Genomic DNA, 16,003 nt, shown 5'->3' on the forward strand with positions numbered 1-16,003 from the left:
TTGACTTTGGAGACAGTCGCAGAGACCAGAGAGAGACTGAATCCTCTGAGTTTGATCCTTTAATGTCAGAAAATCTGAGAGCTGCAGGGAAACACCAGGGGATGGAGAGGAAGGTGAGCACGTTGTTTTTCTCTCAGACTCTTGTTGCTCTTCCTGTGAATCTTCATCATGTTGCAGTTTAGAGTTTTTAAAGCATCATTAAGAGAGTTTGCTGAAATCCAGCTTTGCAGAAAAATCATAAACCATCTGCTCTGACACCCACTGGGTCTGAAAGTCGTCACAGGAAGTTCACAACTTTAACTTTAAACCCATTTTTATCTTCTTTCTTTAACCAACAGCTCCTGTTGTAAACTGTTTTTAAAGCTACAGAAAAAAAAATGTTGTAACATCAACCTTCCTGGATCATCTCCACACTCTCTTTTACTGCCACACTGAAAGGATCAATCTGTAAATTTGCAACATTAACGCTCATTAACATTCAGTTTAATTATAAAAGAGGTTCAAACAGAGGCACAGAGGAGAAAAAAAGAGGATGGTGGATGATTTTTCTCTCTCCCATGAAAAGAGTCTGTGTGACGGAGGATTAAGGCCAATTAATAATAAAATTTACGAAATTAGTCTCATAAATTTAAGAGATAATAATTCACCAATTTGCAAGAAAAGAAGTTACAAAAAGATATAAATTTTCAAGAAAATAATGAATTTGCAAGAAAAATAAGTTATAAAGTTACCAGCAAAAAAGTCATAAATTTACAAGAAAATAAGTCGTAGAGCAAAAAAAACGTTAATGTACAAAAAGGTCATGAAGTACCAGAAAAAAAATCAAGATTTTACAAGAAAAAGTCAAAAATCTACTAGAAAAAATCATCATCATAAATTCAACAAAAAAGTCATTTATTTACAAGAAAAATTGTAAAGCAACTAAAAAAAGTCATAAATATATGAGAAAAAAATCCCACATTTAAAAGAAAATGAAGTTGTTATTTTTCAAGAAAAACAATCATTTATTTCCAAGAAAAGAAGTCATAACTTTATGAGAAGAAAGATATACATTTATAAGAAAAAAAATCTTTAATTAAATTTAAAAAAATAAGAAATTTAGAAAGAAATGTCATAAATTTCAAGAACAAAAGTCATAGAGTAAAAAAACTACATTAATTTACAAAGAAGTAACAAAGTACCACAAAAAATGCACAATTTACAAAAAAATTTATAAATCTACTACAAAGAAATAATTCAACAAAAAAGTCATTTATTTACAAGAAAAAAGTTGTAATGCAACTTAAAAAAATTCAAACATTTATGAGAAAAATTCCCAAATTTAAAAGAAAATTAAGTTGCTACTTCACGAGAAAAATAATCTATTTCCAAAAAAAAACTCCTAAATTTATTTTTTCAAAAATCAGAACTCAGAAATCAGAAAAAAGTCATACATATAGAAAGAAAAAAGTAATACATTGACAAGGAAAAACAGTCATCAGTTTTTAATAATTATGTTGTAAATTACTTTTTTTGAACTGGCTTTAATCCTCTTCTGAACTGAACCCTGAAATTTATTGGAAAAAGTGTGTAAAAACGTCTGAGGCAGCTCAGCAGCTTCACTCCTGGGAAAAAACAGGTTTTCTTTCAGAAATGAAGATTAAGTTTTCCAACATGTTTTATGTTTTCTCTTTTTAACTAGTGGAATAAAAACCAAACAGCTTCCCAAGAGGGGAGATTTACAAATGTCTTCATTTACCAATGAGAATAAAGAAACGTGTCAGTGTTGATCTGATGAAATGATGCGACTCGTAGAGATCAGCATGAATCAATATTTACTTCTATAAACAAAGTGACTCTGTGTGTGACGTGGACGTGTTCGTTCTCAGGAGGACCTGAAGCTGGGCGGCGAGGCCGTGTCTCTGCCCGCAGACCTGAGCTGCCTGCAGGGCGTGGGCGGCGCCGAGGGGGAGGCGGCGTTGGCGACTCTGGAGAAACAGCTGATCTGTCCCATCTGTCTGGAGCTCTTCAACAAGCCCGTGGTCATCCTGCCCTGCCAGCACAACCTCTGCAGGAAGTGTGCCAACGAGCTCTACCAGGTCCTCAACACACACACACATCAACACATGTCCACGAGAGTGTGTGTGTGTGTGTGTGTGTGTGTGTGTGTGTGTGAGCAGAGTGGATTATCAGCGGCTAAAATGGGACCAGTGGATGTTCAACTGGTTCGCTCATGGAGACAAAGAGATCGCCCTCTGTGCCGACACACTGACCGCTGCTGTTTAGACTGGAGTGTGTGTGAGTGTGTGTGTGTGTGTGTGTGAGTGTGTGTGTGTGAGAGAGTGTGTGTTTGGGCTGTGACACAGTTTATTTCCTGTAATAACTCCAACAGGTCCAGAAAAAACTCTGAATTCAGGATGTTAAAGATCAAAACGACTCTGGATTAACTGGATCCACCTGGACCAGGTGTTTCCTGATCCTCTGACTCCATCGTCTGCTTCTCACCCTCAGCTCCACATGTGAGCGCGTCTGACGTGTGTGTTAACCTTCATATTTTCACACGGCCTTCACATGTGTGAGCTGTGTGACTGAAACCCAACCGACCCCACCTTCACCGTCAGGCTCATGTTCACGACCTTTGACCCCGAGGAGTCCGTCCTGTTGGAGACGTTGGTGCAAACACAGCGACACTGATACACACCAGCAATTAAACTGTTCCTCACACCAAAACAGGTTTTATTTTCTGCAGGCGAACACGTGTGAAAACATCCAGATAAAGAGACGGGGTGGTTACAGCGCCCCCTGTCTGTCTCCTTGGTGTAACGCCCATATCAACAACCTGACTCTGAAAGTTTGAGTTTACTTCATGAAAACTCTGAACCAAAACTGAGGCAAAAATCCTCTGTCTCAGTTTGAGCTGAATGCAGGAGCAGTGGTGTGCATAGAGGGGGGCAGGGGGGGCCGTCGCCCTTCTCGTGGCCTAATTGTTAAAAACGTTATTCTCAAAAGTGTTTCCATTTTTATTCTTCTTAGTAAAAGTTTTTAGATATCATCATTATTTCTTACTACTCGAGTACGCAGGCCGGTGGGTGTCAGACGATTTATAAAAGCCACATCACAACAGAAGTTACAGAGGTCATTTATCCCAACGGACACAGAAAAGCTGCTAAAGTAAGTTAATGATTTTCCTTTTAGCTTCATCTCTGATAAATAAAGCTTCGTAGGAGTCTCACCTTGTGATATACTTCAGCGTACGTATGTTTCTTTCTTTACCAGAATAATAAGTCATCTTATCTTTAGCTTCATGAATCAGGAATGTTAGCATTAGAGCTATATTTATCATAGCTGAAGGTGAAAGAAACAATCATTAACTTACTTTCACTTTTCTGTGTCTGTTGGGAAAGTTGTGTTGTGGCTTTTGCAAATCAGCTGACACCTACCAGCCACCGTACTTAAGCTCTTTATTTTGTTTTCTTTTGTAATATTTAGTGCTTGTTTCCAATAAATCTGATTCTGAATCTGAAAAATGCAAGATAAAATACCCTCTGCGAGCTAAAACTCAACCAACCTGGCCCCTTTACTTAAAAACAGAAATCTTATCAATTGTTTTTGTCTTATTTTCAGTAGAAATTGTCTATTTAGACTTAGTCTGAGCCACATTCACCTGACCAGTCCAGAAAAATGTCTCATTTCAAGTTATTCAGAGACAAACCGAGGTCTGAATTTCTGTAGCAAGTAAAAAAAATCTGCAAATGGGACAAGAGAAAAGTTTCTTGTATTAAGACATTATTTTAGTTTAAGCACATTTTTTAGGAAATTTCTCTTGTCTCATTTAAAAAACAAAACAAAACAAACTTGAAATCAAACATTTTTCTGGACTGATTCGTTGAATGTGGCTCATATCAGGTATAATAAGACAATTTTTACTCAAAACAAGACGGAAACACTTGATCAGATTTCAGTTTTTTGCAGCGTGGGAGTCGAAATGAAGACATTTTGGGATCCAAAAAGTGAGCTGAAGTGTCCTCTGGGCCGGTTGAAACATGATAAGCATGATTAAAGTGTTTTCTTTAGAGGTTAGAAGGTGCCTTTTCCCCCTTTCCTTCCAAAACGTCTGTGAATGCCACTGCTTTAAAGATTAAAGATTCAAAAATTTGAAGAAGAAAGTTGCTGTATCAGGACAGTGATTGTAGGAGCGTGCACAGTCTGCAGTCAGCTCCTCCTTCTCTTTCTGTGAGTTTAACACCATCAGATGCTCCTCCTGGTTTCACTTCAACATCAGACACTGTTTCTTCATTAGTGTTAAATATCTGTCAGTCAGTGTGTCCTGACGAAGTGTCTCCAGCGGCTACAGAGCTGAGGACCCCTGAGGCTGGACTCAGCGCTCTGATTCTGGTCTGGTCTCTCTGGTTGCGTCACAGACTCAGAGACTTGCTCAAGCTGTTGTGCAGAGATCAGCTGATGTTTACTGACTCCATCAGCTGGTAAACAGGGACGGGGACAAACAGCTGGTGACCTCCTGTGGTGGAATAAAGTCATGAGAGGAGTCGTTTTTCAGGGAGGAGCTGCTCCTCTCAAACACCTGAGCTGATGATGTAACGTTTGCTTCATCACCTGAGGAGCTGCTGCTGCTGACGTCCAGCTGTTTGCACCTGAGGAGTCTCTGTGACGAGTTTCTCAGTGATCCAGAAAAAGTCTCCTTTCTAGATCTCTGCCTGATCCTAATCCACGTTATAATATAAGATTATCAGCTCCAGTAATACAGGTTATTCCTGAATGTTGCTCCCATCTTCCTGATCGGGTCGAGCAGGTTTTGGCATTCTGACCCAGCACCACGCCGCCCACTCAGTTTAGTTTAGGGAAGCAGAGTTAAAAAGGAACCACTCTCCATTCATCAGCCTAAAAACAAACCTTAGGTAGAGTCATGTCCTCACAGCAGTGGGTGCAAGTGCTCATGGGAAATGGAGTCTTTGTTCCAGAAAAACATTAGCCTTTTCCAGACTTAAATAGTCCTTTATTATTTATCTCAGAGCCTCACTTTGGTCAGGAGCAGCTCCGCTCATGATCTGAGTTTTCTGACGCCTCATTGACGAGTGTTAGTTAGTTAGTCTTTAATTCATTTATGACATAGAAACATAAAAATATAAATACAATATAAAAGTAAAAATCCTCAAAAGAATGAAAAGAAGCAGAAAGAAAAAAAAGTTTTATTGTTTCTGCCTCTTCTCTGACAAAATGTAAAGAAAACAAAAAAACAAAACTAAACTTTCCTTTAATTCTTCTTACAAAAGGACAATAAGCAAAACAATCCACATACTTAAGTGGAAATTTCCATAAAATAAAAGTTAAACAGAAAAACAAAACAATTCCTTATTATCATTTTTCTTAAATATTCGTTTTACTTTTATTGTGTTGCAAGGTTAAGAAATATATACCAATACCAGCAGCTGATACGCAAGGAAAAATACTTAAGTGGAGTAAGTCCTCCTCACCAGTAGTTGGCGCCACACTGCAGCAGTTTGACACCACAGGAAAAATGCGTCAGCTCTGTTCAGACAACACGAATGAACCATGGAGATTCAAAGTTAAACTGTTTTAATTTACACTTCAGGTTATTTAACAGAAATCGTAACTGATGGTTGTTAGTTTCATTTTTCACTTTTGTTAATTTATTGTTGTCTTTGCTCAAAACAATCTGTCACAGTGAATTTAAATTTTATGTTTAAAAAAGTACAGTGGCATCAGTCTAAAAAAGTGGTATCAAATGTCTCTAATATCAATATCAACCAATGTTACAATTTCCTAGAACTGAAACATAACAAAGAGCAAAACTCCGACATTAAAGGTCCTTTCACAACTTTTTAAACTTTTTGTTTCCACTGGGGAATTGCTTTAAAAAAACATCAGAAAGTCTGAAATTTAACTGATTTATTAAACACAGTAAATTAAAAGTGTGCAGAAGAGGATTTATGGAGTCTGTGACACATTAAAGAGGGGTTATTGTGCTTTTTTGAATCTTTATTTTGTCCCTCTGCAGCTCCCGTAGTGATGTTCAGCTCATAAAAATCTGTTTTTCTCTCTCTGGTGTTGTATTAACTCTGATTTCAGCCTCTGTCTGAAACACTTTGATTTAGCTGCTGTCTCTTTAAGACGTCCTGCTCCACAAACCCCCTTCACTCTGATTGGCCAGCCCTTAAGAGGCAGACCTTAGTGTTTGAGGCCCAACACATATGAAGATGTAGAGGTTTGAAATCTGCACGCGCTCAGTCTGAACATCCAGGGTTGTTTCCTGTCAGCAGAGTACCCCTCTTTAAAGCTTTTTATCAGCCAACAACAGGCTCCTGTGAGTGGATCTGATCCTCCGTGGCTCCAGCAGCAGCTGAGGATCATTAAAGTCTCTATTTCAGGACTCTCTGACCCCCTAACGTCACGTCGGTCCCTGCTCTCACTCCGCTCTTTGTTTCCTCTTCAGGAGGCCTCGTCAGAGATATTTCTGCCTCGTTAGACTCGCTCTCGTAGGACGAGCTCAATGAGCGCTTGTTTTTGGCTCTCAGAGCCACATGGACCGGGGACTTCCCGGTCTGGCCCTAGGGCTCTGAGGTCTGAATCCTCCTCCTGTCCTCCTCAGCCCTCCCTGTTCCAGGCGCGCACCACCATGATGATCAACAGCGGGCGTTTCCGCTGCCCGTCCTGCAGACTGGAGGTGGTCCTGGACCGGCACGGGGTCTACGGGCTGCCCAGGAACCTGCTGGTGGAGAACATCATCGACGTGTACAAACAGGAAGTCAGCAACTACAACAACAAGGTGGCGAGGTGAGACCAAGACCAAGACCAAGACCAAGACCTCTGATCCTGACAGCCTGACAGGAATCTGCTAACCTCCTGTCTCCTCTCTCCTCCTTCCTAGCTCCCTGCCTGCTCCTCCTGCGCCTCCTGCTCAGGGGACGTGTCCGGACCACGAGGGGGAGAAGGTGAACATCTACTGCCTGAGCTGTAAGGTCCCCACCTGCTCCCTGTGTAAGGTGTTCGGGGCCCATCAGTCCTGTCAGGTGGCTCCTCTGAGCGACTTCTTCCAGCTGCAGAAGGTGAAGCTCCGTGTTCGTCCACGCCACGGGCACAGACTCGTGTTTCCACATCACGCTCTGTCGTCACAGAGTCTGTTTTAAACCTCAGTTTTTCTCCTTCCTCTTTTTTCCTCCCAGGACGAGCTGAGCGAGGAGGTCCGCTCCCTGAGGGCGTACAACGACAAAGTGCGAGCGCTGATCGACGACATCGAGCAGACCTGCAGGAACATAGAGGTGACTGTGCTGGTGTCAGAAACATCCTTAATCTGATTGGTCGACCATGAAATCCTAAACCCTGATTGGCTATCTGCCTTGTGAAAGGTTTCTTTGTGTTTCAGCGTGGAGCATTTTTCTGTGCTGCTTCTTTAAGAGACGTAGACGTTTCTCCATCTTTTCCTTCGCTGCACTGAGTCGTCTTCTCCTCCGTAAACTCTGAATCATGAGTAGCAAAATCTACGTTATCTTCACAATATGGACTTTGAAGTGTTTGGATTATTTACATAGTTAAAATCAAGTGAATAATTATCGAACCAGAAATTATTTTGAAATTTGTAAAATTGTTAATGTAATGTCTTGTATTTTTTAATTAATATTTGCAGTGAATTTATAAGAATTTAAAAAAAGAAATCAACAATTTGCAAAAATTATGATTTTTTTATTGTAATTCATAAAAAAATTAAATAGCAAAGATTTTAAAATAATAATGATAATAATAATTTAAAATGTGCAAAATTAACAAAAAAATCACAATTTTCTGACATTTAAAATATTGCAAAAAAAAAAATTAGCAAAAACTTCCAAGTTTCAAAAAATTTGCAGATATTTTTTAAATTGAAAAAGATTTGTAAAAATTTTTTTAAAAATTATTATTTTCAAAAGTTAACCAAAAGAATAATTGAATTTAATAACATATTGATAATATTGCTTAACTCGTCATTTTCTGATCTTTAGTTATGTTTTTCCACATATTAATCATATATATAATAATTCAGCACGTTGGGCCTCATGAGCCCCTGAACAGCAGATTTTTGACCCCACTTCTAAATAACACAAACTGTCCCTTTAAATGTCTTTACAGTTACACTCATTTTCACACACATCTGAAATAAAACTGTTCTGAGCTCTGATCTCGAATCTTGCGTCTACAGGAAAACTCAGAGACTCAGAAACGGAAAGTGTGTGAGCAGTTCAGCCACATGTCGGCCATCCTGGACGAGAGACGAAAGGTCAGATCTCATGTTTTTATCAATTTATTTATTTATTTATTTATTTATTTATTTATTTATTCTTTTTTTTTCAATTTTTTTTTTATTTTTATTTTTTTATTTTTTGTATTTTTCATTTATTTATTTATTTATTTATTTATTTATTTATTTATTTATTTATTTATTTATTTATTTATTTATTATTTTACATTAATCTATTTATTATTTTATTATTATTATTATTATTATTATTATTATTTTATTTATTATTATTATTATTATTATTATTATTATTATTATTATTATTATTATTATTATTATTATTATTTTATGTTATTTTTAATTAATTTATTCTACTCTTTTTTTGTTTTTATTGCAGTGTTTGATTTTTGTGGTTGTTATTTTTTTAGTGTTGTTGGTTTTGAGTGATTAGTCTTAGTGGAGCCACACCATGTACAAGTCCAACTCTGTGTGGTTAAGTAAAGCAGTGTGCAGAGATTTGGATCCACACAGAAAAACACAGAAAGTATAATTTGCGCACTAGCATTGCAGTACACAGAGGGGGGGCAGGGGGGCAGCTGCCCCCATCCACAGACTGATTTCTGCATTAAAACCAAAACATCACATATCACCGAAATTTTCTGAACACTTTAAAACACCTTTAGCATCACTTAAGTACAATAGACAAATAAAGGTTTTAATTTGCGTTTGGCACTTTTTCATATGCACAGTACAAGTTTATTTATTGATGATCTATTTTTATCTATTTTATTTTACTTTCTTCAAATTTTGTCACTTGACATTTTTTTCATCTTTATTTTCTGTTGTTTTATTTATCATATCTTATTATCTGATTTATTTAGCTGATGGATTTTATTATTATTTTTTTTTTAATCATCTTTATTGATACACTACAGAAAAATGAAATCTCATAAAGAATTTTTTTTTGTTGTTTTTTTTTTAACTTTCAGAAGAAATGTCTTTTTAGACTTAATCTGAGCCACAATTACCTGAGCAGTCCAGAAAAAATGTTTGATTTTAAGTTATTTGAAGAGAAAATGAGGTCTGAATTTCTGGAACAAGTGAAAAAAATACTGAGAAAAGTTATTTGTATTAAGACATTATTCTAGTTTCAAGTAAGTTTGGCTCTGAGGGGTCAACAGCGAGAGGTAGGTACACACTGAGCAGGGTGAATCAAAACTCCTCTGTCTCTAAATTTTCCTCCTCCATCATTTGATCAAAGGCAATGATGGAGAAAATCACCTCTGAGGAGGAGGAGAAAACAGGCCTCACCCGGGCGGTGATTCGTTGCTATGGAGACAGCGTGGAGGCCAACAGGAAGCTGATGGAGCGAGCGACGAGCAGCATGGAGGAGCCTGACATGGCGGCGTTTGTTCAGGTATCGTGTTTTTAAAAAGTTAAATATCTGAGCCCTCTGTCTGAGTCCAGGACCCTGAACCCTGAACCCTTTAATCTGATCTGCTTCCTCTCACCGTCTCCCCCTAGTGTTCAAAGGAGCTCGTCGCAAAGTGAGTAAAAACAGCTCCTCTCCTCCGTCTGCTGCCATGTTTCCTCTCTAACCCGTCACGTCTCCGTTTGTCCTCAGAGTGATCGCGGCCGCCACTGTCACCCCGTCAGAGACCCTGAGACCAGGACACCAGAGTCTGAGTCCCTTCAGCTTCAACGTGAGGAGGCAGGAGCGAGCTCTGAGGAGCGTCGACTTCCCCAAAGGTAGGAGGAGCACAGAGACACCTGATCCACACCTGATCCACACCTGATCCACACCTGATCCACACCTGATCCACACCTGACCCACACCTGATCCACACCTGATCCACACCTGATCCCTGAGTCTCAGACTCTCCCCTGTCCTCCAGCTGTCCAAGACGTCCCTGAAGAACAGGACACAGAACCAGAACCAGAACCCAAAGACACCTCACCCCAGCTCACAGACCTAAAGCAGCATCCCCAACCCTCCATCCAAAACCTGAGACCAGCAGCAGAACCAGATCCAGAAATAATCCCGGCTCTGACAGCTCCAGCTCAAACAGAAGCACCAAGACCAGTTCAGGCAGATCCAGGTCTGCTGAGGGTCTCTGAGGAGCCTGCAGGAGCCGTTCTGCAGACAGAGACGGAGAATTTGGACCTGGACCAGGGCACAGGCGTGATGAAGAAGGAGGAGGAAGAGGAGGAGGAGGAGGTGGAGAAGAGGAGTGCAGCTCCTGATCCAGGGAAAGAGGAAACCAGGAGTGAGGAGCAGGACGGGCTGAGCACGCTGCAGGTACACACACCTCGACAGGGGACTGAACACACACCTCAACAGGGGACTGAACACACACCTCGACAGGTGACTGAACACACACCTCGACAGGTGACTGACACACCAGACTTTAAAAAACTTTAACTTAAAAACAAACTGAGACCAATGAGCTCTTTGTCCTTTTGGCTTTAGAGTCCCTGTGACGAGTTTCTCAGTGATCCTGAAAAAGTCTCTCTTCTAGATAGGGACGGGTAGACAGAACACAAAACACGAGCTAAAGGCTAAAACATGAGCTAAAGGCTAAACCCAGGTTAATGTGTTTGTGCTTACGTTGCCTCCAACCCACAGTCAGCAGTTATTCTGCAGTGGTCCGTTCAAACTTGAGAGTCTATCAATAAAATGAAGAGCCAGGTTACGTTAGCTCTGCTTGGTGAGGTTGGAGTTGGTAGATGAGCTCTGGTAGGACAGAACCAGGATTCACTAACGTTACACGTTACAGACACGTCTCAGAGCACCGGGCTGTGAGGAGAGAGAAATATAGCAGCTGCTAAACTACGCTACAAACTGACAAAGTTAGCTTGTTGTCAGGTTAGCTTACAGATAAGCTGGAGCAATGGGCTACCGATAGCACTACATGTAGCTGGCTACTGCGTTTGTGTGTGAGACTCCAGGCCAGAAGGTGGCAAGGGAGAGCAATTAAAACAGATCCTCCTCACAGCATCTTTAAAGATCTGTCCATTACTAAATATCAATTTCCTGTGATCATTTGTAGACAGGGATTTTAAGGCCCCGTTTACAACGTTTCATCTGAAAACGCAGTGAAAAAACGCGGAAAGGCTGAGGGATTGAAAACTCTGTAGTAAGCATGCCAGGCCTGCAGGTGGTGCTATAAATGCCAGTGTCCATAAGCAGCTTTTGGTAGATCTCCTCTGAAGTAGAGTTGAGCTGATCATGTGGTGTGTTGGTGAATGCTAAGTTAAAAAGTAGAGCAACAGATGCTCATTTAGTTAACGACAGTCACAGATTCAGCAGATTGAGCAGAACAAGATCAACACGGGAGTTTGCGACGATCGTAACAACGGGACTGTTGTCCTGTTCTATGCGCGCGAGGCGGAGTGTGACGTCAGCGTTTCCACCAAAAACGCCGGCTTACTGTTTACATGTCAACAATGTCGTGAGTGTTTCAGAAAAACCCCACTCTGGAGGCCGTTTTCAAAAGTTTTAGGTCGGCTGAAACGCCGTGTCCGTGTAAACACGAGGCTGAAACGCAACAAAACTTTGGATTTTACCCTAAAACCATCGTCGTGTAAACGGCCCACAAGATGTTTCCAGATGATGAGTTGTGATTTCTGGACAGTGGTGTGCACAGAGGGGGGTCAAGAGGGGCGGTCACACCCCCTTGTGGCCTTATTGTTAAAAAAGCACATACTAAAATGTCCCCATAGGAACAAAAAACCTGTTTAAGTGCCCCGTTGGGAGCCAAAACCTCATTGGTTGGTTAAAATATGACAACTTTTAACTGTCTTCTCTCACGTAGCGAGAGGGAGGAGGGTGTGCAGATGATTTGATGAAACAGAGTCAGACGGAGGAAGACAGTGAGCATCAGGATGAAGAAGGAGGAGGAGGAGGAGGAGGAGGAGGAATAAAGGAGGAGAAAGATGCTGAACTGTGCCCCAGGATCTGTAAACCCAGCAGCTGGACCGAGGTGGACCAGGAAACATCCAGACCACACCCAGCCGGAGACCCACTTCCTGAGCCTCAAGCTCAGAGTCTGGATCCTCAGCTGCCTCCACCTGGATCTGAACCTGGACTGAGAAGTCAGGAAGGCAAAGGAGACACTGAGGAGGACGAGGAGGAAGAGGAGGGGCGCCTGCCTGGAGCTGAGGACCAAAGTCTGAACCCAGAAGCAGAGGGAAACGATCCTGGAGATCCTGGAGTAAGTCTGAAACTCAAAGACGTCCCAGCAGAGGAGACGCTGCCTCAGGATGAAGGACCGAGCTCTGAGGTAGATAAAGACGACGCAGAGGACGATGAAGATGAATCAGAGGACGATGAAGATGAAGCAGTGGATCCAGAAGAGAAGGAGCACCTTGAAGACGATGATCCAGATCTGAAATGTCCCTCAGCGCTGACAGAAGGAGAGTCAGAAACCACGAAACAGCAGGAGGATGAGGTGGGATTCAAACCCCAAACCCACGTCCTGGAGGCTGAAGCTGCAGAGCTCCTCGTCTGTGCGTCAGGATTGGTTGAAAACAAAGAGGATGATGCAGAAAACAGCCCATCTGTAGACTTAAATCCTCAAACTGGAGTGAAATACGTTGAATCCCTGCAGGTCAGTGTCATCCGCTTTAACCTTCATCATCATCTTCATCGAGCAGCTTCCTCGCTCTTCATCCTCCTGCTGATGTTTCCACCTCAGCGCCTTTCTCCTTGTCTGTGTCGCTGCTGGGTGAACCTCACTGGCTTCAGCTGCTTTGGAGCTAAAGATGGAAGTTAAAGGAGCATTCTGGTGTTTTTTAAACCCCAGAAACTTTGATTTCTGCGTCTCCTTCTTTTTGCTGCAGCATCATCGTCTTTCTTCCATCTCTGTCCTCTTTCCTCCACCCTCTCCTCCTGCGCCCACGTCCAGCTGATTCATCCTCCTCTGTTCTCCCTCTGCAGGTCATCACTCTGATCTTCTACGTGCTGGCCTTCCTGGTCATCCTGCAGAGGGTCTGGGCTTACATCGGCTGCTTCATCTGCATATAGAGACACACAGGAGACAGACTGATGCTCACTGCTGCACGGCTCAGGTAAACACACACACACACACACACACACACACACACACACACACACACACACACACACACACACACCGCTGCTGGCTCCACTCGAGTGTTTGATGAAAGTTATCATCATGGAAAACAGAGATTTTTCTATTTTAAAGATAAAATATTCATGTGATGATTGATACTACAGCAGCGAGCTCAAACTCTGCTGACACCTTGTGGTCAAACAGTGTAATTACAGTATATCTGCAGACAGTTTGCTAAAATCTTTGATTTAATGAAGTAAAAAACAAATATTTTTTTCTTAATAACTGTTTCTTAATTATTTTTCTTTAAATATGTTTTGTTTTTAATTTTTTGTGGTTTATTTATTTATAATTACTTTTTAAATGTATAATCTTACCTTATTTATATATCTATGTGTTTTCATTTCTACATCCTTTTTATAATCTTTTTTTTTATTATTCACTTATTTATTTATTTAGTTAATATATTAATGTATCTTTTAATTAATCTCTGTATGCATTTTTAACCTTTAGTGCCAAAAATCAAATTAAATAAAAAAAAATGTGGGGAAAAAAAAATCATGTGACGTCTGTACGTCAGTTCGTCTGCAGAGACAGTATGCTAATATCTTTAATTAGGTTAAGTTAAAAACAAAAAAAATTCTTGATTACTGTTTCTTAATATTTTTTTTTCAATTATATTTTTGTTTTTATTTTTTTTGTGTATTTATTTATTTATAATTACTTCTGTAATGGATAATCCTACCTTAATTATAATCTATCTAATCTAAGTGTTTTTTATTTCTACATCCTTTTTATTTTTTAATTATTGTCATTTTTATAATTATTATTATTATTGTCATTTTCATAATAATAATAATAATAATTATGATAATAATGATGATGATGATAATAATAATAATAATTATTATAATTATCATCAAATTTTTCACTAATTAATTAATTTATTTATTTATCTATCCATTTAGTTATGAATGCATTTTTTTTAAATTTAATCTCTGTATTCATATTTATACATTTCATGCCAAAATGAAATTGAATTAAAAAAGAATGTGGAGGGAAAAAATCATATGAGGTTAATGACTATGTGTTTTTTTTTTTTTAGATTATTTTATTCTCGTTTTCTCATTCACCCTCAACTCTAAGCTGTCCCTCTTCTCTTCAGATGAAAATGAAGACCAGTCCTCCTCCTTGGCTCCTTGTTGACCCGGTTCCTGCTCCTCCTGGTTGAACCTCGTTCACCAAACCAAGAAGACGAAGCAGAGAGAAAGAAAAAGGAGCTTTTGGACGTGAAGGTCAGAGCTGCTCTGAGACTGAAATCAACATGGATCTGGATCAAACTTCAGATTTAGATTTTTTTTTTTTTTATTGTCTGACTTGTTCTGAAAATAGATCATGAGTTATGTAGATAAGAGGAAAACAAGTTTTTCTTTGTCTGTGTTTTATTATTACAGCTGATAATGTGTTTGTTGTTAAAGAGGGAGTTTCTCTTGAAGGTCTCCTAGCCGTCAGATTTCAGATAAACTTCACGATGTGACACTTTAACTTCTGAAACTTTTGAGCTCCTCATCCTCAGAATTTGGTCTTTGCAGGTTTTGTTTCAGGATTTTGATTTTTACTTGAACAAACCGATAATTTATTTCTCTGCATTTTTTTGTGTTGTTTATAGATAAACTAGATGTAAAGCAAATATTTTGTCTTGTTATTTGGGTTTTCTGGCAGTCAGACCCACCTGAGCAGTTTACAGTGTACGTCATGTTTGTGTGTTTCAGTTTGATACAGAAAGCTTTTATTAAGAGTGTGTGAGAAGTGTCTCTTCGGGGTTGGATGCTTTGTAATTTAGTGTCTAACGCAGGGCAGATCATTGTGAGGACGTTTCATCCTGTTTGATACACTTGTTGATCAAATAAATCTGATTTTCTTCATTTGAAGTGTGTTTGTCTCCTTCGGTGACCCGTTAATGCCAGAAATATTTCTACTGTTCAAAGAAATATCGAATTTAATTTAGAGTGTGGGCGATTTTCTGTTGTGTTTATCTTCTATGGTCTCTGTTTCATATTTATACTCTGTCAAAGTCTCATATCAACACATTTACAGACAACTCAACATGACGTGATGACGTCAACTGACCACGCTAGAAAAGGAATTCCCGGATAACAAGCGATAGCCGAAATTTAGATACGCAACATCCTGTTTGAGGACACGCCTTATAAATAAAAGCACGAAAACACAATCTTATCTTATTTTAGTCTATATTAGATAGATATAAACCTTAATACCATATATTTTACAGTTGGAATTTAATAAGCGCTGCATATAAAGCTTAATTCACGATACAGTTCATCTCATTTTAAGAATATTTGTGCTTTTGAAAAGACCCAATGGCCATAGAATAGAATAGAATAGAATAGAATAGAATAGAATAGAATAGAATAGAATAGAATATTCTTTATTGATCCCCCTTGGGAGAATTTTTTTGTCACAGCAGCCCAACAAAAAAGTGCAGTAATGCAATAACAATAGAATAGAATACAGTAATGGAATATAAAATTAGAAAATTGAAGAGTTAAAAAGAAATATAAGAAATATAGAAAAGTAGAAAAATATGACTTTTTATATATTTATATAGGACATGGAAAGGACAGAAACAGAATAAATGTGACAGCATCAAACAAAGGTGTTGTTTTTTGTTTTTTTT

At 39.3% G+C, this 16,003-nt stretch overlaps 1 protein-coding gene across 1 annotated transcript; it reads left to right on the top strand.

Moving 5' to 3' along the window:
• trim101 (tripartite motif containing 101) lies at positions 1-15,160 on the top strand. The gene is made up of 12 exons (XM_074682055.1): positions 1-113; positions 1,869-2,078; positions 6,608-6,792; positions 6,887-7,064; positions 7,182-7,277; positions 8,192-8,269; positions 9,492-9,647; positions 9,755-9,777; positions 9,855-9,979; positions 10,126-10,529; positions 13,170-13,300; positions 14,471-15,160. The coding sequence occupies exons 1-11, from the start codon at positions 63-65 to the stop codon at positions 13,254-13,256; spliced, it is 1,593 nt and encodes a 530-aa protein (XP_074538156.1). The 5' UTR covers positions 1-62; the 3' UTR covers positions 13,257-13,300; positions 14,471-15,160.
• Positions 15,161-16,003: the final 843 nt, after the last annotated feature.

This window comes from Halichoeres trimaculatus, unplaced genomic scaffold, assembly GCF_033239565.1.
Source record: "Halichoeres trimaculatus isolate MK-OKI-2021-1 unplaced genomic scaffold, fHalTri1.1 fHalTri1_scaffold_11, whole genome shotgun sequence".
NCBI classification, from domain to species: Eukaryota; Metazoa; Chordata; class Actinopteri; order Labriformes; family Labridae; genus Halichoeres; species Halichoeres trimaculatus.